We start from the raw sequence: 25,666 nt of genomic DNA on the forward strand, positions 1-25,666 counted from the left end.
ACATGTTTATGAAAATTTCTGTTGAAAATATTTGTAGTTTCATTGAAGATCAAAATTACTTTTAAAATTAAGCTATTCACAAGACTTGATTGTTCAAGATACAAACCTTAATTAACATTAAAGTTGCAGGAAAAAGCTTTGTGAGCATTTTATTAAAAGAAGCACAGTTTTTATGAAATGTTCTTAGTGATGAGTTATGGTTAAAATATTCAGTGTTTGGGGAATAAAAACATTCTTTTTTTTTCCTTTTTCAGGAGTAGAATTAAAAACTGAAGCAGAAGGTTTCAGTGCATCGATTGTTCCGAACAACTTACTTGAGAACCTCACTCACGGAGAGATAATATACCCCGAGATTTGCATGCTGGAGTTAAATTTGCTCTCTGCTAGCAAAGCTAAACTTGATGTGCTTACTCATGTGTTTGAGAACTTTCTGAAGATTGCCAGACAGAAGGAAAAGAACATTTCTCTGCTCATGCAACAGGTAAAAGATGGACTAAGTTAAATCAGTATTTATCACACTCATGCCCCAACTATTCATTTCCGTATATATAACCCAACTTGTCTGAAAATTATTTGAGATGATTACTTATCTTTTATTCTGCCTTCAGTATGTTTTGACTTTCAAGTGATTTTCTAAAATCACCTTATTTTGTATTTCTGTAATAAGTAACATAAAACCAATATTGTCAGTAGCTAAACAGTAATGTATCCTGAGAACAGATCTTAAAGCGTGTATTTAATCCTACAGTATTCTTTCCAGTCATTTAAACACATTCTCTCTCTCTCCCCTTCCCCCCCTTACACACATACCCTTATGAAATAATTTATCATGACGTTGCAGTTGTATTGTGCTTTTATAAAGTTAAACATTTAATTTCTTATGTTTCATTTTTTAATCTTCAGGGAACTGTAAAAATTCTTCTAGGAGGGTTCTTGAATATTTTAACACAAACTAATTCTGAGTTTCAAGGTAAGTTGAACCTGGTGTAAGGAAATAGCTTTTTAATTATTGTGATTTTGTATGAAGAATTAATGATTATGGCTTTCTCTAGTATATTGCTCTTTGGTTTCAAAATTTTTAAATGTATTGTCTTATTTGTTCCTCACACTCACTCAATAAAAAATAAGTATTTTTATCGAATAGAGGAAAAATGTAGATTACAAGGCCTGAAGTAAGTTGTTTAGTAGCTTCATGGAGATTGTAATCTGATATAAACACTGTACTGCATCGTCTGATGTTCTCTTCTCTACTCAGTACTTTCTCAGACATTTCAGAAATTCATAATGAAAATTAATGTGATTCTGGCCATAGTAAATCTAAATTATAGTTGGAGGATTAAGGCTTATATATGTGAAATGTTAATTTGCATTTGTATAATGCTTCCTTCCTCCAAATTAAATTCACACACGTTTGTCAGGAATACCCAATATTAGTATTGAATCCTCTAGAGGACACCATATCAAAGGCTTTGTGATATCTGTGTCTTATAATTAGGGATGTTAATTTTAATCATTTCAGGTTAAGATGGTCTACCAGGTTTCTTTATTGTAATTTGTAAGTATCTTATGGGTGGCAACTTGAAAGTATGTAAATTTCTCTTTTCTCATATATAAGCCTACAGTTTTTAGCATATCCAGTTTTTCCTAAGTTGTTACCTAATGTCCTTTTCTTGTTCAGAGAGCTCTTCCAGGATACTTTATAATCAGTTGTCATATTTCCTTGCTTTTGTTGCTATGCCCTTTCTTTGAAGCCTAGGAAAAACTGGTCCATGATCACAAAGATTATTATCTCTAAAAATTATTTTCTCTTCTCCATAGTCTTTGCTTTTTTAATTTTTTTGCATATGAATTGTGTAGTGAGGAGCTGCGGGCAGGCCTGCTTTTCATCCCGCCCGGCTCCCGCATAGTTAGCTTTACACCCGAAATAATTACATGGAAACTGTATTCATTTAAATACTGCCTGGCCCATTAGTTTATTAGCTAATTCTCACATATCTTGCTTTAACCCATATCTAATAATCTAATAATCTGTGTATCACCACGAGGTGGTGACTTACCGGGAAGATTCTAGCATGCGTCCATCTTGGGCCGGAGCTTCATCGCATCTGACCCAGAGAGGAGAGGCATGCGATTGCCTGAAGCATCTGCCTCACTTCTCTCTTCCCAGCATTCTGTTCTGTCTACTCCACCCACCTAAAGGCTGGCCTATCAAATGGGCCAAGGCAGTTGCTTTATTAACCAATGAGAGTCCTCCATCAGAACTGTAATCTTGGGCTTTAAAGTTGGATCCTACCATGACTCTTATCTCATGTACTTCTCTTCATTTGTATTATATTCTGGGAGTTTTAAAAAATTTTATTCCAACATTTTATCCAGTTTTTAATTTTGTCAATTGCCCTTTATCTTCGTTCCTTTTCTGTTCCTGTGACAAAACACCATGACTCCATGACCAAAGCAACTTATAGAAGAAAGCATTTAATGGGGGCTTGCAGTTTCAGAGGGTGAATCCATGATCCTCATGACAGGGGACATGGCAGTAGGCAAGCAGGCATGGCCCTAGAAGAGTAGCTAAGAACCTACATCTGGTCTACAAACAGGAGGTAGGAAGAGGGAAAGCTAACCAGCAAAGGTGAGGGTGTTGAAATCTCAAAGTCCACTCCCAGTGACATATCTCTTCCTACTAGGTCACACCCCCTAATCCTTCTCAAACAGTTTCATCAAACATATGACCCTACCAGGACCATTCTCACTCAAACCACACCTGTTTTATAGTTAAGTCCTTTGGCTTGATTATTTTTTGTTTTTTAAAATTTTTGTTTGTGTATGTGCATGTCCATTTTCTCAATCACACTGAAACCTGTCAGGTTTTTTTTTTTTTCAGTGTGATTTAGTAATTTTTTTTAAAATTGGTTCTTTGGGACTTTCACATTCCCAGTCCCATTCATTTCCCAGTCTTTCCATGTCCATCTCCACCCTTATAGCTCCCCCCAAATTAAAAAAAAATCATTCCTTCATTTTTTTCCCACTTCTCCACATATTGATTTGTCTTTGTGGCCTTGGGATCTGCAGTGTGTCACGCAGTAGACCCTTTTGCCCAAACAGCTTTACTTGCAAAGGTTTATCACAATGAATCATTGGTCTGGTTCCAGTCCTCTGGCCTCTGGTTCACCATCAGTACTGGAGCCTCACTGAGATTCTTCTTGGATAGCCTACTGTTACTCCAAATAAATCTTGGAGATCCTGGGGTTATGTTTCTACAGGACCCTTTAGGTGCTCCAGCAGGTCATAGATGGAGTAGAAGTTGGAATGAGTCAACTCAAAGCCCTGAATGTGGGCTTGGGTGGTAGCTGAGTTGGTCAGTCTGGGCCTCTGGGACACCCCTCCCCCACCAGACGAGGGTCAGGGCCAGCTCTCTTGCAGGGGCAGGCTTGGGTGCCAGTCCTCCAAGGGCCTTGGAAGGTTGGGGCCAGCTTTCTCATGCTGATGTTTTTGGGTCAGTTCAGGGTGGGGGCAGCTGTCCCGCTGAGGCTGGCAAGGGGAAGCCTGTCAGTTTTCGAACTAAAACAACAACAGCAAAACCTAAGTATACTTTGATTTTGTTACTTTTCTATTCAAAACCTTTAATAGACTTACATTAATTACCCAAGGGTAAAGTCCATGCCAGTTTCTTGTCTCCTTGCAAGCTGTCCTCTCAGAAATGCTTCCTCTTCCACTATTCTGTCTGCTCATTGCCTTTATGAAACAGGTTACTTAAACAGGATTTCTAGTCTTAAGCTCCAGTCTTTTAAGATACATCTTAGGTTTTGCATAATATTGTTTTTGTCATGTCTAAAGTAGAGAGAATAATTTATATGTTCTGTTTTGGAGTGAGGAGCGGCTGAGGCGTACATGTAAAGATATACTTGAAACACTATAAAATGATTTATAAGAATACTTATTACTTTAAAGAATTTTAATGAATTAGTGTACCATTGCTTTTGTTATGCTAAATTCTTTAGTAGAATAAAGAACATAATTAAAATAAATAGCTTGTGATATTTATATAATTTTGCTATTTTTTTATTTCTGTCATTTAATTTTTCAAGTAATATGTGATAGTTATAATCTAAACAATCTGTTGTTTTATTAGTGTTGGTTCATTTGCCACTAATTATCTTGCTATTTTCTTAGCAGTATTTATGATTACTAACTAGATCATTTATAATCATTCCACATTAGAGAATAGTTTATTTCTTTCAATGAAAATTATTTCTCTCTTCTTTTAATTAAATGTTACTGGCTTTAATTTTTTTCCTCTTTTTAAAATTTAGCATGCCAGAGTATATTGGTGGATCTCTTGGTATCTTTGATGAGTTCAAGAACATGTTCAGAAGAGCTAACCCTTCTTTTGAGGATATTTCTGGAAAAATCTCCTTGTACAGTAAATATGCTAGAATTTTTACATTTTCACTAATTCTTTAATAGAATGTATTTTTACTAATTTGTAAATCACTAAACTCTTAATATTTTAACTACTATTTAGCCAGTTCCATGTTTTATGTTTGATAGATTCAGTTTTATTATCTGTATATATCTTAACCATTTCATTTTAATTTGGACTAACCAGTAACCTTTAGTCCTCCGTCAGCTCCAACCTTTGTGCTTGGGAAATGCTGTGATTTTAATTACTAAAGAGAATTTAAGTATGAATAACAACAATCATCCTGAATTTATTCTTTTTCTAAAGAATCATTATCTGCTTTTTAGTTGAATATTTTCCTTCCCGTTACTGTGTAGTTCAGTGGCTCTTAGCTAGGAAACTCGTTTTTATAATGCAGCCTGACTGGAAGAATCTGCAGATGAATCTAGAATTTGGAGACTGCCCTCTGTGAAGCAGGTTGATCAGAGCCCTGTCCACTTCACTGCCTGCCTCCTCCCCACTGTAGTCTCAAGGCCACATGGAAGCTCAGTGGCCACCAGTGCGGGCCATTGAGGGCTGGCTGTATGTTGATGGAATATTCCTAGAGCTTGCCTTGAGCACACTTCCCCTCATCATGGTCAACATTAGAAATTACTTTATGCGTGAGTAAGGCATTGCACTAGGCTAATCTTTTATACTGTTTAATTTAGCCGTTTCATCATTGCTCTTCTTTTAATTAAATGTACATTTCAACATTCTACCTCTTACCTTTTTTGTATTCCATTTAAACCAAAAAACCTTAAAACTTTACTTTTGTTCCCCAAAAACAAATGATAGAAATTTTCCTTGGCTGGGGAAAAAAAAAGTGAAATAACTTGGATAGTAGTAACTGAGCATTCAGCTTTATGTAGTTGATCATTTAGGAATCTGAGAGTGTGTAAGGTTGTATCCCTCACTTAAAAATGTTAGAGCTATGGGACTAGAAAGATGTCTCAGCAGTTGGAGTGCTTGCTGCTCAGTCATGAGACCAGAGTTCAGACACTGGCACCCACTTCAGGCAGCTCCAAGGGATCTGATCCCATTTTCTGGATTCTTTTCAGGCACCTGCTCAGACAGGCAGGCATGTTCACATGCACACGCACGCACACACATTAATAAATCTTAAAAATAATTTTGAAATACCATAAGAAAGTAATAACCCTGTTTTATAGAAATAATTCCTGATATAATTATTGTATTTCATTTATAATACTTAAAAGCTACTCATAAATATTAGATTTGTTCTATAAAATACCAAAATTTAAACAAAATTAATCAAGAGATAAATTATATAATAATTAAATCTTTATATTCTTATCTTAAATAAACTTTAGAATTTTGAAGATATGATAGATATGCTATTTAAATTAAAAGACTACTAATACAGTTATGTTTGTATTTTTACTTATAACCTGAATTTTGAGATTATTAGAGATCTGGTTACAAGATTGTAAACTTTTACTTGCTTTTTTTTCTCTCTAGGAAATTCTTCTCCTTGGTATTCGGAAAATTGTTGAAAGTGATTTTACTATGAGCCCTTCACAGTATCTAACCTTCCCTTTGCTGCATACACCTAGTTTAAGCAATGGTGTCTCACCACAAAAGTCTCCTGGGATTCTTAACAGTAAAGCCTTAGGCTTATTGAGAAGAGCACGGTTTTCCCGAGGCAAGAAAGAGTCTGACAGAGAGAGTTTTCCCTCTCGGCTGCTGTCCTCTTGGCACATAGCCCCAATCCACCTACCATTGCTGGGGCAGAACTGCTGGCCACACCTGTCAGAAGGATTTAGTGTTTCTCTGTGGTTTAATGTGGAGTATGTCCATGAATCGGAGAGTGCTGCAGAAAGAGGAAAGAAGGTAAAGAAAAGAAACAAACCATCAGTTCTACAAGACAGCAGTTTTGAAGGATCAGGTATGATGGCAGGGGTCTGATCTGTACACTAAAACTCTTCAAATAGGCATTAGATATAGGGATACCCTGTAGCTACAACTGCTGCTGAAGTTAGCAGTCCCATTATTATAATAGTGTGGACTCTGAGATACTAGAAAAGGAATAAATAAAACCCTATAGCCACTTTTATTTCAAGTTCTTCTCATTCTGTGTCTTACCTCAGTGGCCCCTTCCTAGTTCCTATTCCTGAACATTTATATGCAATAGTTCTTCTGCAGATTTAGGACAGAGTTCATCAATAATTGAAAAATTACTGTTTGACTGTTTTGAAACTATGTCTTGTTTTTGTTCTTTCTTAGTCATGCAACAGTTTCTTAGGGTATATGGCAGGTAGAGGGAATAGTCTTAGAAACTAGTTGTGTATTTTTTTTAATCTGTTGAAAATGATGGCTCATATTTATATAATCTAATGTCCCCTTTCTTTAAAATCTGAGCCGTTAGACATGCACTGTGTGTTTTAGTACTTCTTAGTTTAGTTTAACAAAAAGTCACATCATAGTAACAAATAGCTCATCATACATACTCAGGTAGTTGAAGATTTAAGTGGTAAGATGGCATTGGGAAGAATAACCAGCTCTAACCCAAAGCCTACAAACATTTCCATTAGCTGGAGACAGGGTTTCGGCATCACTTAGCACTCTTATTCAAAGGTTACCCACCATTCTAAATACTGACCATTCAAACTCCACAACTTTTTAAAAAAGAGTTTAATAAGATTATTATATCAGAGATTATACCTTTCTAACAAGGACCAAGTAAATTTTGGTAGTGCAAAGCATGTGTTGATGGTGTGCTGCCTCGACCAGGGTCAGAAATATTATTGTTGGAGACCAGCCAGGGTAGGGGCATGAAGATTTAGAAATATTAGTAAAGAATATGAAGACACGTATGAAAATAATAAAACAGAAAAGCATACAATAGTACTGGGAGGGAATTCCAATGAATACTGAAATCGCCCATGTTTAATTTCCAATTGCATAAAATACCCTAACCCCAAGAGGTAGGAGTTAGATAAAAAACTGTTTTAATATGATACAAGGAAATGAACAGACCAATTGAAGGTTGTGGGGTACATTCATAGTTAAATATTTTATTGCTAGGACAAAACAAGTCACACTCACACCCTAGACCAAACATTCTCTAGGCAAACCACTCCCTGGGTGAAATCCAATGTTACCTCTTTAAAGGAACTGGAACCTTAGTTGGATCTTTAGACTTTTGTTTAAGGTAGAAACTTCTCTATTCCTGAAATACAAGGTCTGACTATTAGCCACACCTGCTGACAATAACCTTGAGGAGAGCAGAACTCTCTGATCTGAATCTAGTTGGGACCTTGGTTTGAGGTAGAAACGGAATAACCTTGAAGGAACAGAGGTAAGTTCCAACTCTCTGATGTTTGGTCAAGGTGGAAATAGGATCACATTTTTGGACCTCCACATATTATAGAGGTCCAAACCAAAAAAGCAGAAGCTTGGAGCAGAGTGTAGCTAATTACAGTTCTTCAGCAGCCCTACCCATAATTGACCTCAGTGATCATGCAATTTAAATCATTTAATAATTTTTAAAACATTTTTTACCTGCTGTGTTCTCTTGACATTAACATTTAACCTTTGGAAATATTGTCTGAAACAGGTTTAGACATTTGAGGTAGCTAACCTGTTACAAAGAAACCAACATGAATTGTATTCTTTTAATTTCACTTTCCACACAGTTTTTATGAACTATTTGATGGATGATTCTAATATTTTTTCTCACAGAAGGTGATAGACCAGAAGGTACAGAATCCATCAATCCTGGTGACAGACTCATAGAAGATGGCTGTATTCATTTGATTTCATTGGGATCCAAAGCATTGATGATCCAAGTGTGGGCTGATCCCCACAGTGGCACTTTTATCTTTCGGTATTGATTATCCTCAACTCTTAATAAATGGTCATGTACTTAAATAATTTATGCAAAAAATATTAAATAATATTTATATGAACAGTCTTATTAAAGATCTTTAAAAAAAAGACAAATTAGAATGATTATCAGACAGCACATAGATTCTATCTGCCAACAGACAGAGAGCCAAACATGGCAAATCAAGTGCTTATGGCAACCAGCAGAGTGACTGGAGTAGTCCAATTGGCAATAGCAGCGTTATCAAATCAGGTGCCTAAGCATTTCGCAGAAATGACTGCAGAGATCATGCTGAAAACAGTCTTGCTGGCATTCCTGGTTGAGAGGTTTGCATGCAGATAGAGGATTCTCTTTGTAAATGAACTTCTAGCTTCCTGTACTACTACAACCATTTTTATGCCATTCAATATGGATAGTAACGTCTGTTGGAAAGTGTTTCTCCATTTAGCTGTTCTCGAGGGCACATTGTTTTCGCTTGAACAGTTCATTCTCCTTTTGCCCTTAAGTGCACAATGCTTTTATTCTTGTGCTGTTTTCTTGTTCCCCTTTTTCCCTATCACAGGGCTAATGAGCCAACCTGTCCCTGGACAAGATGACATTTTGAGACAAACATACTTGGGTTTGAAATGGGGTGTGGTGTCTATCCTGCTTCCAGAGCCAGCTTCTCAGTCAGCTCAAATAGCACAGGGCAATTTACCAGTTTAGTCTATCTTTCTAAAAGTAAAACTTAAAGCCAGTATGTTATTTAGATTTTGCTTTATAGATATTATAAATGTTACCAGGCTTTTCCACATACATTTCTCCTTATTCTTTTAGTAATCCTGCAGAGTGAGTTAGCATCCAATATATTCTGATATTTAGACATTTATTACAGTATATATTAATTTCTTTGTTGACCAATTATTACATTATAACTTTTAAAATAGACAATATGTATGTAAGGATAAAATGATTTTACAAACCGATTTCTAGAAATAATTGTCCAAGTTATTAACATCAGCCAATGAGTCTAATCCATTTTAGTTCATAAATTGAGGAAGCAGATATGATGTAAAACAAAGACCTACTGACTTTCTCACTTTATTGTAAAATAGAAGTGTTCTTTTAATCTCACATATTGAGAATTACAGTTGCAGTGTATATGAGAACTATTAAGATCAGAATTTTCATGTTTTTGACCTGTGATTTTTTTCCTACAGTATGTGCATAGATTCAAATGATGACATGAAAGCTGTTTCTCTAGCACAAGTCAAATCACAGGAGAACATTTTCTTTCCAAGCAAATGGCAGCACTTGGTACTTACCTATCTTCAGCATCCTCAAGGGAAAAAGAATGTCCATGGGGAAATCTCCATATGGGTCTCTGGACAGAGGTATTAAACATTCTCAGAAAATATTCTTCTCAGTTACAATTTTAGCTTTAGTCTGAAACATTTCTGGAACATTGCAGACTAGGTAAAATTTAATATGTACTAAAAGAAATTTATATCAAAATTGGATTTTTTCTGTTTATTACTTTAAAACATAATAAATCTTCTATGGAAGAAGATTTACTATGGTATATTTCCATAAGAAATCCCATGTTGGAAGTTGTCCATGAATTCTGCTCTTGAGGATTCAGCCAGCATCAGACTGGAAATATTTGAGAATTGCATATATGATGAGCATGTGCAGTATTGCCTTCTGGTTATTTTCTAAGCAATAAAATATAGCAACTATTTATAAGGCACTTATTTTAGGTGTTGTAAGTAACTTAAAGATAGCTTAATATATATAAGAAATTATATGTAGGTTATATGCAAATATGGCATTGCCTATAAAGGATTTTCAACTTTGGTATCTGTGGGATGCCTGGGACCGACCTCTGGTGAATATCATGGATTACTATATTGAGGTATGAGGAGCAAGCCCAAAACCTGGGCATTAGATATTTATGAACAATATATACTAGGTAAGTAATTATAGGATATTTAGCATTCTCCCTCAAACCCATATATTACAAGGATGAATATATAAGGAATTCTTTAAATTAATTGAATAAGAAGGCTTATACCTAAATTAAATTGGGATTGAAAGAAATTAAAATGGCTAGAGAAGAATATAAAGCATTATATCTGGTAATAGACTTAGATAGGTCCTAGAACTATGTAAGGTAGCAGATTCGGGTACAATACTGCATGACTTTTACCACACAGACTTCACAACCCAGTTAATAAACATTTTGTAGATGATCTTAATGTAAAAATTAACCCTGAATGAACTCTGTCCTGATTTGCTTTCACTCTCAGGGAGAAAAGGATTTATTTGGATACAGATAACAGTTCATCATTAAGGAAAGTCAGGGCAGCAGTGCAAGGCAAAAATCCAGAGGCAGAAGCTGAAGTAGAGAACACAGAGGAATTCTGTTTACTCCCATGCTAGCCTCTGGCTTGCTCAGTTATCTTTCATAAATAGCGGAGGACTACCTGCCTCGGGATATCACATACCACAGTGTAGGTCCTCCATCAATCAACAATCAAAAAATGTCCCACATACATGCCCACAGTCTGTCTGATAGAGGCAATTCCTCAATTGAGATTCCTCCTTCCTGGGTGACTATGCCAAGCTGACAAAGCTAACCAGCATAAATTATAAGGTGCCTTGGATTTGAAAGAATTAAGTGAAGTAGCATGTAGAAAGATGCAGAATTTAAAACTAGTTTATCATGGGAGAGCATTGAAGTGACTGAAAGAGTCTCAGTTGAGTCATGAGAAAGAAAAGTGGGTAGACAAGGTGGAAAAGCTTGGCAGGTGTGAGTGCCAAGCTGATAAATATAGGTTTTTTTTTTTATAATAGAAGTCTGTTATGTGTTATATGCTTGTTATATTACAGGCCTTTTGCTAGGAGCTTTATCTACATTATCTCCTTATCTTCTCAAAAATTATTCAAAATAGATTAGATCATAGAAGTCACATATATTCTTAGTACAAATTAAGGTGTTTATCAAGGAATTACTGTGTGTCAGGCGTGGCACTGCTGTAGGAGGCTGCAAGCACTGGCTGTTCAGAGCCGTCAGCTTTCAGTCACTGAGGTGGACGGGGAAGAAGGACTAGTAAATGGCTTTGGGATAACCCATCGTATCTGCTACAGGAAGTTAAACCCAAGTTCAGTATTGTTGGTTCATTGAAGAAAATACATAAAAACACATAACTGAGGCTGTTATCCATCTTCCAAATAATATTCACACCTGCCTAACCCTGAATGGCAGCTACAACCAATTAGTAAATATCTTTTCAGAAACTCAATGTTTTGGGTTTAGAACTATTAGAGTTGGAGATGGGCCCCTTTCTTCTTAGACACCCTCCTCATTTCTTGAGCTAGTAAAAAATGCCACTCATTGTACTAAGTCTTTGCACTGTGAGTTCAAGGCCAGCCTAGACTACAGAGGGAGACTACCTTAGAGAAATGAACAAACAAAGATAACAAAAACAACCCCACATAATGACAGTGGAAAATAACTTCTTAGCATCAAAGACACACAAATGCAGTAGAAGTATATGGCACAGATACACTTCATATTTACTGTGTTTATTTTATGTTCATCTTGCAATAGGTTTTCTTGCACACCTAAGAAAAGTAAATCATAATGTCACTAGGTGGCAGTAGTGTTTTAATTATTGGCCCATTTATTGACCCACAAATGAGACAGTCATAGATTGTTTCATTTCTTTTCTTTATTATTATATATTAATTATACATTATTTAATTGTTTATATTAATTTATTAGATATTTTAATAATTGCTAATATATTATAAATTACTTACGTATACCAATATACTAATAATTGCTTTAATTAATTTTATGTAACATATTTTCCTATTTGGGCTGGTGAGCTGACTTGGCAGGATAAGGTATTTGCCACCAAGCCTAACAACCTGAGTTTGATTCCTGAACCTCAATTGAGAGAATCAACTCTTACAAATCTCTCTGTGCGCCTTAGTGTGCATATGCGCGCGCGCGCGCACACACACATATATACATTCATAAATATAATTTTAAAAATTAAAAGATATTACTATTAATATAGTTGCATTTATTTACTAAATATGGATCAGATACTAAGGTTTTAAAATAAATGTATAAAAAGTTTAATTTCTGAAGGTAAGTTAGCAGTGTAGGCTAAGTCTCTATTTTCCAAATTTTAGGTGTTGCCTTAACAGGGCACCCTCATTACCTTACTATGGAATTTAGAGATTTCCTGAAATACAAGTGGACTTACACTTGGCCGTTTCTCCAGGCAATGAAGTCCTTTCAGTCTTTGTGTTTCTGTGAGAAAGCCTTACTTTTACCTTTTTTGGCTGTTTTAGGTAAGAATTCCTGACAAACCTTTAAAGAAAAAGAGGAGACCAAACAAAATTTCTGTAATCCTTAGCATTAAAAATCAAATACAAAATTGTTGGCATTTCAGAGGTTAGATACAGTGATTCCAACACCTCATGGAGGATATGAAATGTTAGGAGTTACTGCCATGGCAAGAGAGTTTTTGACAAATTAAGGGAAGATGATTACTTTGTTTCTGTGAATAGGAAGGTACACATGTAGGAGTCATGTGACAAAGACAGTTTATAGCAAGTGTTGTGTTTTCTTTCTCTGGCCAACATGTAGGATTCCTAGGCGCTGCCTGCAGCCTGTGCACCACCAACACCTCTGACCCAGAGACAGAAGGCTACCCTCTTTTTTCTCCCATTGCCTAGAAAAGGTCAGAAATGTCCCCTCATTAAGCATTCATGGTATTTCCAAAAATCATTAACTTATTTTTTTTAATGTAGGAAGACTGATGTCATCTTGGATTTTGTGCTTCCAAGAAAAACAAGCTTATCATCAGACAGCAATAAAACATTTTGTATGATTGGTCATTGCTTAACATCTCAAGATGAATTCCTGCAATTAACTGGAAAATGGGACCTTGGAAACTTGCTCCTCTTCAATGGTATATTTTCCCATGAAGTATTTCCAAACTTTTCTTTAAATTACCATGTGCTACATAAATTAACCCTACAGCAATCCTGTTCTTTCCTCATTGTCTAATGTTTAATAAGTATTGTATTTCCAAAATTCTGAGATTCACTTTCAGGATATTTTTATTTTATAGCTGAACATTTTCTTACAATTGCAGTATGATGTGGAAATGATGTAGCTTCTAACCTCATCCCATAAATTTTTATTTTATTTTTCTATGGTGAGTAACTGATATTTTATTAATTCTTTGAGGGTTTCATACACGGTATTTTTCGTTTAGATGTCATCTAGCTGTGTAGCCTTAAATTTGAGATTCCTCCAGGGTCTTCTGAGTGCTGGGATTGCAGACATACACCGCAGTACTTTTTCTTGTTGTTGTTTTGGTTTTGTTTTATTTTTGTAAACACAAACTACAGACACTGGTGAAGGGAGAATCTCAACTAAGGAGTTGCTTCCATCCAGCTAGCCTGTTTAAATCTGTTTGGCTTTGTCTTTATTGATGGTTTTGCAAAAAGGTCCAGTTTACTGTAGGCTGTGCCACCCCTGGGCAGTTATGCCTGGGTTGTTTAAGAAAGGTGGCTGAGCAAGCCATGACAAGCAAGCCAGTAAGCAGCGTTCTTGTGTGGTCCCTTTTGCAGTTTCTGCTTCCAAGTTCCTTGGTGGAGTTCCTTCCCTGACTTCCCTTAATGATAGAACATGATGATGTAGAATCATCTCATAAATTTAATGAACATTACTTTGTAGTCTTGGGAAGTACAAAGTCATAACTAGTAAACCTAGAATGGTTGTCTCTTATTTATGACTTCTAAAGATTTACTTATTTCCTGTATGGTTATTTTGCCAGCTTTTGTGACTGTGTACCACATATGCTCCAGGTTCTCACAGAGATCAGAAGTCAGGGGTGTAGCTGGAGCCACTGGAGGTTGTAAACTGACATTCTTTGCAGAAGTCAGTGCTCTTAACTTCTGAGCCACCTCTCCAGTCCCTCTTTCATTTATGATTTTAGTATATTCTGTCCAAATAGCAAATTTATGCAAGAACACTGAAAACCATTTAAAAACTATTAAGCCTGGCACATAAAAGCATCAATTCAAATATCATTTTAAAATGAAATATACCAAGAAATAGTTTTCATCAAAAAATTTCAAGTTTTTATTTAACAAGGCAAAACAAACCCAAGCTTGGTTAAATTACAGTTTATTGTCTTAAGGAACAAATAGGAATTTTACCAAAGCGTCCCAGTTTATATGCATCCATGCCTCTTGAACATAGTTGATATAGGTTAGTTTATCCTTCCACTCATTTGGAAATTGATCCTTTATGAGTTTTTTAAGATATAGTGGACAACTGAAAGAATCCAGCAGACAGGCATACTCATGCTCCTACCTCATTTTCTTGCTATATATAAAAAACCCTACTTGAAGTGTTTAAATAACTAGTTTTGTTTTTCTGCTATCCAGGAGCTAAAATTGGATCACAAGAGGCCTTTTACCTATATGCTTGTGGACCCAACTACACGTCCATAATGCCATGTAAATATGGGAAGCCAGTGATTGACTACTCCAAATACATTAATAAAGAAATTTTAAGATGTGAACAAATCAGAGACCTCTTTATGACCAAGAAAGATGTGGATATTGGTTTCTTAATTGTAAGTTTTAGTTTTATAAACTTTTACATTGTGGCATGTTTGTGTGGGTATGTTCATTAGCATTTAGTTTTATAAACTTTTATATTTTATATTATAGGTTTGTGTAGGTCTGTTCATTGGCATGTGTAATTAGCATTGAGTTAGATTCATAAAGTTTTCCATTTTGTTCTTAGAATGTGTTTTTTCCTAAAAATATTGTGAAATACTTTAATCTCTTGTTAAACTTGTTTCATGTGTATATATATGTGTATATATATATATATATATATATATATATTCTCATTTACTTGGAATTATATTTATATAGCAATTATATTAGATTAGTTTATTTTATATTTTATACCTAATAATCTTTCAAGAAATATGTGTATAATATATTGAAAATTTACCACTTTTAGCCTGACATACACTTTTTTTTTAAAAAACCCAAACATTCCATTCTTTTTCATACTTACAAATAAATACAATGACTCACTTATAATATTAGTTGTAATTGCATGTATTTGGGGACCAAGAAATGGTTCAGTGAGTAAAGAGGCTTATTGTGCAAGTTCGGTGACCTGGGCTGGAGCCCTGGAACCCATGTAAAGGTAGAAGGAAAACCGTATGCATGTTGTAACATGTACATGTGAAGAGACACAAGATAAAAAATAATTGAATATATTCAGGACTTAGATAACTATTCTTTTTTTGGATAACTATTCTTTAATATCAGTTTAAAGAGGGAATTTTGTCTTCAAAGTAGTGCTAATTTTTTTCTATTGCTTTTTCACATTATTCTTTTATTTTGCCTTACTAATACATAGTTCAGGGATTTTAATAGCACCAGTCAGATATACCAGATTATAGTTGGCTTAACTTGTGTATGGGTAAGATATGTGCTATGCTTAATGAGACTACTTAAACTTCTGTGACTTCTAGTAAGTGACCAAAGCTCAGGATCCTCTGTGACTTCTTTGAGGTCTAGCTCTGAGGAGTTTGACATGGACCCTTACTGACTGAAACTACTATCTCTAAGGAGAAATACTGAAATTTTGACTTAATTTTGTTTACTTATGCTGACAGTGTGAAAATTAGTTCTCACTGAAGAAAAAAATCTATTCAGAGACACTTTCTTAAATTAAAAATAGATTCTTCTCTCATACAGTATATCCCAACTACAGTTTCTCCTCCATCTACTCCTCCTAGCCACCTTCTACCTCCCTTCTTATGCAGATCCACTGCTCCTCGGTTTTCTCTTTTGAAAAGAGCAGCCTATAAGAGACAATAGCCAGACAGGATAAGATAAGATATAATAATACAAGGTGAATACCCCCATATGGAGGCTGGACAAGGCAATCCAACAGGAGGAAAAAGTCTGAGGAACAGGCATAGAGTCAGAGATTCACTGCTCCCTCTCTTAGGAGTCCCACAAGAACACCAAGCTAACAGCCATAATACATATGCAGGGCACATGGTACAGACCCATGTAGGCCCTGTGCTTGCTGTTTCAGTTTCTGTGAGCCAACGTGAGCCTGCTTAGTTGATTTGGTGGGCCATGTTCTCATGGTGTCCTCCATCTCCTCTAACTCCTACAGCCTTTCCTCTCCCTAGATACTTTTAACTAAGAAGGCAATCTGTGAGCAAATCCAAAACAAAAACTTGGGGTAAGTTAACCCAGAGTTCTCACATTTCTAAGAGCTAAAACAGTGCTAAAAGTAAGCTGAATGTAGCAGAAGACTTAGCTCCCCTGTATTAAATATGTAAGGTCTTATCTATGTGAGTTTGATTATAGAACTAATAAAAACATTCTCTGAATAATGAGATGAAGCCTTAGTTGTAATTAGTGTTTTATATTTTAATCTCATATTTATTCTGAATGTATCAAAGCTAAAATCCTTAGCTATAGTTCATGTTATTGGTCACAGCTTGATTAGCTTGTCATTTCTGTTGTAGGAAGAAGCTAAGCTTCTCTGTCCATCTTTGTTTAGTATGGTGACTATCTTTTTAAAAATTAAAATTAGTTAAGCATCTTTTTATGTTGAAATTCTTATTTACTAGTTGATAGCTAACATTTTAAAATTTGTCACTGAAGGAAAATGTTTGTGTTTTAGGAAAGTCTGTCAGTTGTTTATACAGCTTACTGTCCTGCTCAGTACACCATCTATGAGCCCGTGATCCGACTCAAGGGTCAAGTGAAAACTCAGCTCTCCCAGAGACCCTTCAGCTCAAAGGAAGCCCAGAGCATCTTGCTAGAACCTTCTCAACTCAAAAGCCTCCGGCCTACGGAATGTAAAACTATCCAGGGCATTCTGCATGAGATTGGTGGGGCTGGTGTATTTGTTTTTCTCTTTGCTAGGGTAAGAATCATAATTATAGCTTTCTCAGAACAGAAGCCCCTCTCTTTTATTGATAAATTGAAGGGCTTCTTGCAGAATACCAAAACAGCTGTACTCCACTATGTAAAACTTTAAGACAAAAAATTAATCACATTACTGATGATAGCATGCTTTCTGCCAAGAATGATTAAGGTTTATTTTAATTTATGAAGATTTTAGAAGTTTTGTATTATCTACAATTATAGTTGGAGCAAGTAAATGTTAAATATATGTGATTTAAAATTGTCTTTGGAAAGAAAATATATGCTATTTGAATAATGTGAAAGATTTTTCTTTTTAAAAATAATTTTTCACTATGTGTATGTGTTTATGTATGTGTATTCACACATATGTGTAGAGCTGATAGAGGCCAGAGAAGAGCACTGGAGCCCCTGGAGCTATAGGTACATGCAGTCGTGAGTCACCTGATATGGGTGCTAGGAACCAAATTCAGGTCCTCTGGAAAAGTAGGAAGGTCTTTTAACCGTTGAGCCATCTTTGCAGCCCGAAAACATGTTTTCTTCTTTTTCAAGATGAAAAGAGAGAAAGAGACAAAACTTTGATTCCATTTTAAAACAAACCATTTATTTATCTTTTCTCTTTAGCTACTTATAGGCAGGAAGAATATTTTTCCTGATAATGAGCAGTTCATAATTTCATTCTTTCTATTTTAAGAATTGCTGAAAAGCACAATGTGGGCACAAATAACCTCATTTTTATAATTTCTACTTCCTCACATTTATGTTCCTGTTTAATTAAAGCAACTTTGATCTTCCTTTATCTAAGATCCTAATATATATGCAGTAGAAATCTTAAGTCCTGTTTTTTACTTTTATCATGATAGTCATGCTTGGTTCTTTGTGTGTGTGTGTGTGTGTGTGTGTGTGTGTGTGTGTGTGTGTGTGTTTTGGATTGTGTTTTGTTTTGTTTTTTGAGACAGATTTTCTTCATGTAGCCCTGGCTGTCCTGGAACTCACTCTGCAGACCAGGCTGGCGTTGAACTCAAAGAGATCTGCCTGCCTCTGCCTCCCAAGTGCTGGGATTAAAGGTGTGCCCCACCAGCACTGGGCTTTTTTGTTTTTATTTTCGAGACATGGTTTCTCATGCCTGGTTCTTAAACGTCTGAGGTATCAGAGACATTAATTAAACTGTAGTGCTAGGCACAATATGTGGCTTTTATTTTTTTTCCCTTGTCTTTATGTTAGACAAGAGCTCTCACTGGTACATTGTATCCTTTGCTTCTTTATGGCCCTCCCCCTAGCAATCATTTTTAGCCTGTTTCATGATTGATCATGGAAACTCAAGTTCTATGTTCCTGTTTCAGATTACTAAGTATAAGATGCTACTGATTTTATGTCAGTTTTACCTATGTTCATTTTATTATTTTGAGAGATGAAAAAGAATGAGATTTATGATTTTCTTTCAGTTTTACTTATAAATAAGTAAGTCTTAGTTATAGTGTAAGCATTAAAAATAGCTTGACATTATTATAGATAATCACACACATTAAATTTTTATTATTAACAGATCAAGAGAAAAACATCAACTTTTTGTTTTCAGGTTGTTGAACTCAGTGGCTGTGAAGAAACTCAAGCATTAGCACTGCGGGTTATATTATCTTTGGTTAAGTATAGCCAGCAGAGAGCACATGAACTGGAAAACTGTAATGGACTTTCTATGATTCATCAAGTGTTGGTCAAGCAGAAATGTATTGTTGGCTTTCACATTTTGAAGGTATGACCTCACAAAATTTGTTCTTGTTGTTTCTTTACAGTGACTCACCTTTTGTCAAAATCTCCCATAAGCATTTTATGTTGCTAGTAAATGAAGGAAACTCACTAATATTTATGTACTGAAACCAAGGTACTCTTCTGATTCTTTCCATAATATTTTATTTTTCTTTTTTCTAAAGACTTTTGGAAAGGAAAATAAACTATAAGAAGTTTAGCTCTTAATAGACCACAAGTGTACTCCAAGCCAACCCCTGTGTTCTGTGGGCTAATGTAGTTGTTAATCTCACTCCCACGTGTCCATTTTTCCAGACATGCACTACTGCAATCAGGCAATGTTAGGATTTGTTGTTATTTGTCATTTTTGAGGGCTTATGATATGTATGTACTTGTTAGTGTGTGCACATACATGAACGCACAAACAGGTGTGTGTGCATGTTCACGTAGGGCAGAGGTTAATGTCAGGTGTCTTCCTCTAGCTCTCCACCTTTATTTTTTGAGGCAGGACTCTTACAATGATTCTGAAGTTCATCAGTTCAGCTTGGCTAAATCGCCTGATCTTTGCCCTGCCTTAGTGCTGCTCCCGTTGTGCAATGCCACATCTAACTCTCACAAGAGTTGTTGAAGTCAAGTACTCATGGTTGTGAGGCAGATGCTTTATCAATTGAGCCATTTTTTCCAGCTCTGGCAGTTAGTTCTTGTTATATAGTATTTTATTTATTATTTGAGAATTTCATGCATGTACATAATATATTTTGATCATATCTTCTCCCCACTTCTTACCTCCAACTCTCCTTGGCCCCTTCCCAATAAGATCTCCTCCCAATTTCATATCCTTTTGCTCTTTTCTTCTCCTTCTTCATATTTGTTTTCTTTTGTTGAAAATAGACTCTTTTCTCATATAATGTATCCTGATTATAGTCCCCTCTCTCTGCTCCTCCCAGATCTTTCCCATCTCCCCTCCCTTCCAGATCCTCCCTTTCTGTCTCATATGAAAAGAACAGGTTTCTAAGATGACAACCAAATACTACAAAATAAAATAAAATGAGATGAAGCAAAAACTATCATATCATAGTTGGACATGGCAACCCAACAGTAGGAAGACTCCCAAGAGCAGACACAGAGTCAGAGATCCTCTTGTTCTCACAGTCAAAAGTCCCATAAAAATACTAAACTAATAAATATGATATATATACAGAGGACCTGGTGCACACCCTTGTAAGCATCTGTGCTTACTGCTTCAGTGAGCTTTGTGAGTGCTCATATGCACCTTGCTTAGAATCAACTAAGCCAGATTCAGAGGGCCTTGTTCTTTGGGATCCTCCATTTTCTCTGGCTGTTAAACTCTTTCAGCTTCATCTTTCTTTGAATTCTCTCACCTCTGAGAAGAGGGATTTGATGATGGAGACCTCCAATTTATACTCTGTCTGACTGTGGGGCTCTGCATCTCTTCCCATCTGGTGCTGGAGGAAGCTTCTTTAATGATGACTGGATAAGGCACTGATCTATGAGCATATCAGAATATTATTAGGAGTAATTTTATTGATTTTTATTTTATTTTAAGTTTAGACCAGTAAGGTTTGGTTTTACCCTAGGTCTCTGGGCTGTCTAGTCTCTGGTTCTTGGTTACCCAAGCAGTGTCAGGTGAGGGTTCTTTCTCGTGGAGTGTATCTTAGGTGATATTAGACATTGCTTGGCTACTCCCACAAGTTCTCTGCCACCATTACCCTAGCATATTATGCAGGCAGGAGAGATTATAGGTCAAAGGTTTTGTGCATGTGTTGGTATCCACGTTTCTCTTTTGGTAACCTGCAGAGTACCTTCCCATGCTAAAGAGAATAGAACTTAGGGGTGAGGGCTCCATGCACCAGTTCAACTTCTCTGTGTTTAATGAGTTGTGTATGTGTTGTCCTCGGCAGTGGGGAACCACTGTCGGTTTACAGAGAGCAGCCTTTTGTCTTAGCAACATCTTGGATTGTTTGGGAATTTCCATGGGACCCCTTGGCCAAAAATTGAATTGAATACAATGAATGAATGAATGAATGAATGAATGAAAGATTCCTCTTTTGAGCAGTGGTCAAAGCCCACTTGGGCAAGCTGAACGTGAAGCTGACTAAGCTTACTGAGAAGTAGGCCCAATATCTGGGCATGCCCGTTGATGGCCCCTTCCAGCCTGATCACTACCGCTACCCAAGAGCTAGGACTGCCCTTCACCTTTTAGCTGCCATCCTTGTTCCAGGCCCTATTTCTCTTTCCCAAGAGCACATGTCATCAACTTTGCAGTTGCTTCGCCACTGTGCATCCCACTGGGGCTGGTTACTCTGTCTTTGGGGTCAATTGTGTCCTCCAAACTGTTGCAGGGGTGTTGAGAGGAGCTGAGAGTCTCCACTCAAGAGCCATCCACAGGGAACATGAGTCTTGGAAGTCCTGAGGCTGGATGTAGCTAGTGGTGGTCACAAGCCCATGCACTTTACTATCTAGGCCCTCCCTTGGTCTTTAGATACATGCGTTTGGTTTCTCAGCCCGGGACTGGAGAAGGAGCTCTACCAAAAAGCAGGAACCACTGGAGTTGGAAGGTTCCTCAGAGCTTGGCTTATTTATTTCCCTTTGGGCTGTCTCTTTAAATCTCAGAATACTTAGGTTGGTACTTTTGGTCCCTATCTCACAGGGGTTAGGATAGATTAAGAGATAACTAGCCAAGAAAGGACAAGAAGGACAGGTGACAGCTAGAGATTGAAAGGGGCTGGAAAAAACAAATAGACTAAGGTCTGTCACTATTTTGTAACTGATGGTTCCTATCACAAGCCTGGGTCACTAAGAGATTAATTTTGTTTATAGTGTTTAGAATGTTAATAAAGGAAGGTGAATTAAATAAAATTTCTGGTTCCTAAAAGAAAAAAGATTCCTCTTTTGCAAATTCTCTGTTCAGATCTGTACCCCATTTTTTAATTGAATTACTTGGATTTTTTTTCCTGAAATCTAGTTTCTTTAGTTCCTTATATATTTTGGATATTAGTCCTCTATTAAGATGTGGAATTGGTAAAATTTTTTTCCCATTCTGTATGCTGCAACTTGACCTTGTCCAAATGACTGTGTCCTTTGACTTACAGAAGCTTTTCAGTTTTATGAGGTCCAATTTATTAATTGTTGGTCTTAGAACAAATTGCTGTTCTATTCAGAAAGTCATTTCCTGTTCAATGCATGCAAGGCTATTCCTACTTTTTCTTCTATTAGGTCCAGTGTATCTGATTTTATGTTAAGGTCTTTGATCCACTTGAACTTGAGTTTTGTATAGGGTAATAAATATGGATCTATTTGAATTCTTCTACATGTAGCCATCCAGTTTGGCCAGCACCATTTGTTGAAGATGCTGTCTTTTTTCCAGTGTGTATTTCTAGCTTCTTTATCAAAAATCAGGTGTCCATAGGTGTGTGGATTTATGTCTGGTCTTCATTTAGATTCCATTGATCACTATATCAATGTTTTTTTTATTGTAGTACAACTTGTGAAAGGTGTTGTTTCCCTGATTTCTTTCTCAGTTCATTTGCCATTTTATATAGGAGGAAACAACACCTTTCACAATACCCTTGAAAAATACAAAATATCTTAGGATAACTCTAACCAAGCAAGTGAAAGACTTATATGATAAAAAACTTCGAGTCTTTGAAGAAGGAAATTGAAGAAGATAACAGAAAATGGAAAGATCTCCCATGCTCTTTGATTGGTAGGATTAACGTAGTAAAAATAGCCATCCTACCAAAAATTTACAGGTTCAATGCAATTCCTATCAGAATTCCAACACAGTTCTTTACAGATCTTAAAAGGACAATTCTCAACTTCATATGGAAGAACAAAAATTTCAGGATAGCAAAAACAATCCTAGACAATAAAAGAACTGCTGGACATCCTACTATTTCCTGGTTAGGAAATTTCCTTAGTTTGCATTTTCTTTATTGATTCTATTTCCAATTTCAGGTATTGAACAATTTTATTTATTTACTTACCCTCTTTGTTTGTGTTTCCTGAATTTCTTTAAGGGGTTTATTAATTTCTTCCTTAAGGACCTCTTTCACATTCATAAAAGCTGCTTTAAGGTCTTTTTCTTATGTTTCATCTATGTTGGAATATTCAGGGCCTGTTGTGGTAAGACAGCTGGACTCTAGCAGAGATATATTGTCCTGGCTGTTGTTGGTTATGTTTTCACACTGGTGTCTTGGCATCTGGGTTTGGGGATGGTGCTGATTTCTTGATTTGTCTTTGTTGGGTGGGTGTGTTGTTCCTTGGTTTCTGTTCCTCTCTGGATTTTCTGAGAGTTTGATAGCTGTTTGCTTCCTGTTTTCCTGGCCCATTCAGCTAGTGTGTTCATGAGGAATGCCTGTTGGTATTGGAGGCTGGAATGCTGGGATGAATTGGGGGAAGGGAAGTTAGAAGGGGTGGTCTATGGGAATCCACAGGAGATGTATGTTGGGGGTGGGGTTGCAGCTGGTGTTGCAGCTCTAGAGGTGAGTCTAGGGAACTGGGTCTGGGGTAACAAGAGAGGGGAAAAGGTCTGCAAGCAGCTTACCTTGGTTTCTGACAAGTATGGTCTTTCATCTTTTGCTCTTTAAAAAAAACCTCTAACCTAGTGGATCCAATTAGTACTACTTGTATGCACATGGGTGTGAGGTCATCTACTGAAGCATGGGCAACTTACCAACACCCACACACTGAAGAAAATTACATTCTTTCCTCAGCAGCCATCAATCGCCAAAAGCTCCTCAACTAGGTAGGTGGTGGTGCTGGTGGCGGTGGCGGCTAGTGAGCCCCTACCTTATCCATGCTGGACGTTTGAATGGCTTGATTTTGTGCAGCCTGCTGTGAGTTCCTGTGTGCCAAAGCCTTGTCATATCCAGAAGATAGCACTTCCAGCGCTCCTTCCCCATTCTCCAGCTCTTATATTCTTTGATGCTCCCTGATTCTTGGGAGCAGGGAGGTGGATAGAGAGATCCTATTAAGGGCTGAACAGTCATATTCATTTGTTCTTATCACTTTGACTAGTTATACTGATTGAAAGCAAAGGAAATCTTTGGATGTAAACATAAGTACTTAGAAGACAGTTTGATAACATGACCATTTAACATAACAACAATTGTATCTTCCCCTATGCCCTATAACCTCCTGAGCCATGGACTTTTGAACAGATTTGTAGTACAGGTATAAATTTTCCTTGCCTTCTTGTGATCTCTAAGGTAGTTGCACTCAGGCACACACACCCACACATAGAACACACTAAATAAAAAAAAATTTAAAAATCCTTAAAATCCAATGGTTAAATTTACTACCTATGTGAGCCTTAGATTCCTCAATCATTTATATCATTTGTATCTCATGAGGTTATCGGGAGGATTAAGCAGTCTAAAATATGTAAATTCACACTGGAACTTGAACTCAGAGCAACAAGAATAAATCAAGGGCTGGGTTTGATAGAGTGCTTGTCTGTAATGTACAAATCCCAGGTCCCATCCCTACTACTGCAAGAAAAGGAAGACTAAAAATGAGCTGTAGGTGGTTTACCCTGTGTTGAAAATCAGATAATCATAACTATTTGAAAATTCGTGATTTGTCACTAAGTTGAATTGTTTTATAAAATAGATATTTGGAGAAATGTTTAATTCTTTACTCGTTTTTTTTTTAAGTTTGATGTTATGACTGCTGATATTTCTAGTGAGTTATTTGGTTATCCAGTTATTACTGTATATGACATCAGTGCTAATTTTATATAGGCCCTTCTTGAAGGTTGCTGTGGTGAAGAAGTTATCCACATCAATGAGCATGGAGAGTTCAAATTGGATGTCGAGTCTCATGCTATAATCCAAGATGTTAGGCTGTTGCAGGAACTGTTGCTCGACTGGAAGATATGGAATAAGGCAGAGGCATGTGATGTGTACTTTTATTTCATCTGTGTATTGTGGTAAAGTACATATAGCATTCAGTTTGCTTATCCCGATCATTTTAAGTTTGTTGTTCAGAAGCATTACTTGTATGCAAATGTTGTACAGCCATCACCAATATTTATCTTCATAGTTTTTTCATATTATAAAAGCAAAACTATACCCATCAAACCTCTTTGCCTCTCCCCCTTAGTGCTTTCAACTGCCATGGTATTTGGGGGGTCTTTGATACTAACTACTCTTAAGTACCTCATATAAATGGAATCATTAATTTGTTTTTATTTGTATTTGTTTCTTTGAGGTTAGATTAGTATAATGCCCTCAAAATTCATACAGAATTCTTGTTCTTCTAAGGTTGAGGAATACTTCAGTGTGAGTGTACGCTATGGTGTCCTGGAGATGATTTTTAAAGGGCATGAAGTTGGAAGGAGGGGTGAGGTGTGTCTGAAAGGAATTGAGGGAGGAGTGTGAATAAGATCAAAATACATTGAATGTATGAAATTATTAAAGAATTAACAAAAATATTTAAAAAACAGTCAATATTTTGGAAGAGAGGATGGTTTTGCTGCTTCAATGTAATTATAAATGTATACATTTATAAACTTATAAATATATAAATTATAATGTTAATTATAAATGTAAATCTGGAGGCTTGTTCCCTGTGTGAAGTTTTGAACTGCCTGAGGTAATGATAATCTGAAAGGAATAAAT

General features: G+C 36.3%; 1 protein-coding gene across 6 annotated transcripts in view; it reads left to right on the forward strand.

The window, feature by feature from the left end:
• Positions 1-25,666, forward strand: part of Lyst (lysosomal trafficking regulator) — a 154,138-nt gene that overhangs the window by 48,939 nt on the left and 79,533 nt on the right. For 5 of the 6 annotated variants that reach the window (XM_038335429.1, XM_038335432.1, XM_038335428.1 and 2 more), the window contains 11 exons: positions 255-481; positions 904-970; positions 4,311-4,420; positions 5,921-6,347; positions 8,144-8,288; positions 9,488-9,661; positions 13,098-13,258; positions 14,748-14,938; positions 17,032-17,277; positions 18,856-19,029; positions 24,788-24,937. In XM_038335429.1, coding sequence (XP_038191357.1) covers positions 255-481; positions 904-970; positions 4,311-4,420; positions 5,921-6,347; positions 8,144-8,288; positions 9,488-9,661; positions 13,098-13,258; positions 14,748-14,938; positions 17,032-17,277; positions 18,856-19,029; positions 24,788-24,937 — 2,072 coding nt within the window. The remainder of the gene's footprint in view (positions 1-254; positions 482-903; positions 971-4,310; positions 4,421-5,920; positions 6,348-8,143; positions 8,289-9,487; positions 9,662-13,097; positions 13,259-14,747; positions 14,939-17,031; positions 17,278-18,855; positions 19,030-24,787; positions 24,938-25,666) is intronic. The other variant, XM_038335430.1, reaches the window with a different exon arrangement.

Source organism: Arvicola amphibius, chromosome 6, assembly GCF_903992535.2.
Source record: "Arvicola amphibius chromosome 6, mArvAmp1.2, whole genome shotgun sequence".
Taxonomy (NCBI): Eukaryota; Metazoa; Chordata; class Mammalia; order Rodentia; family Cricetidae; genus Arvicola; species Arvicola amphibius.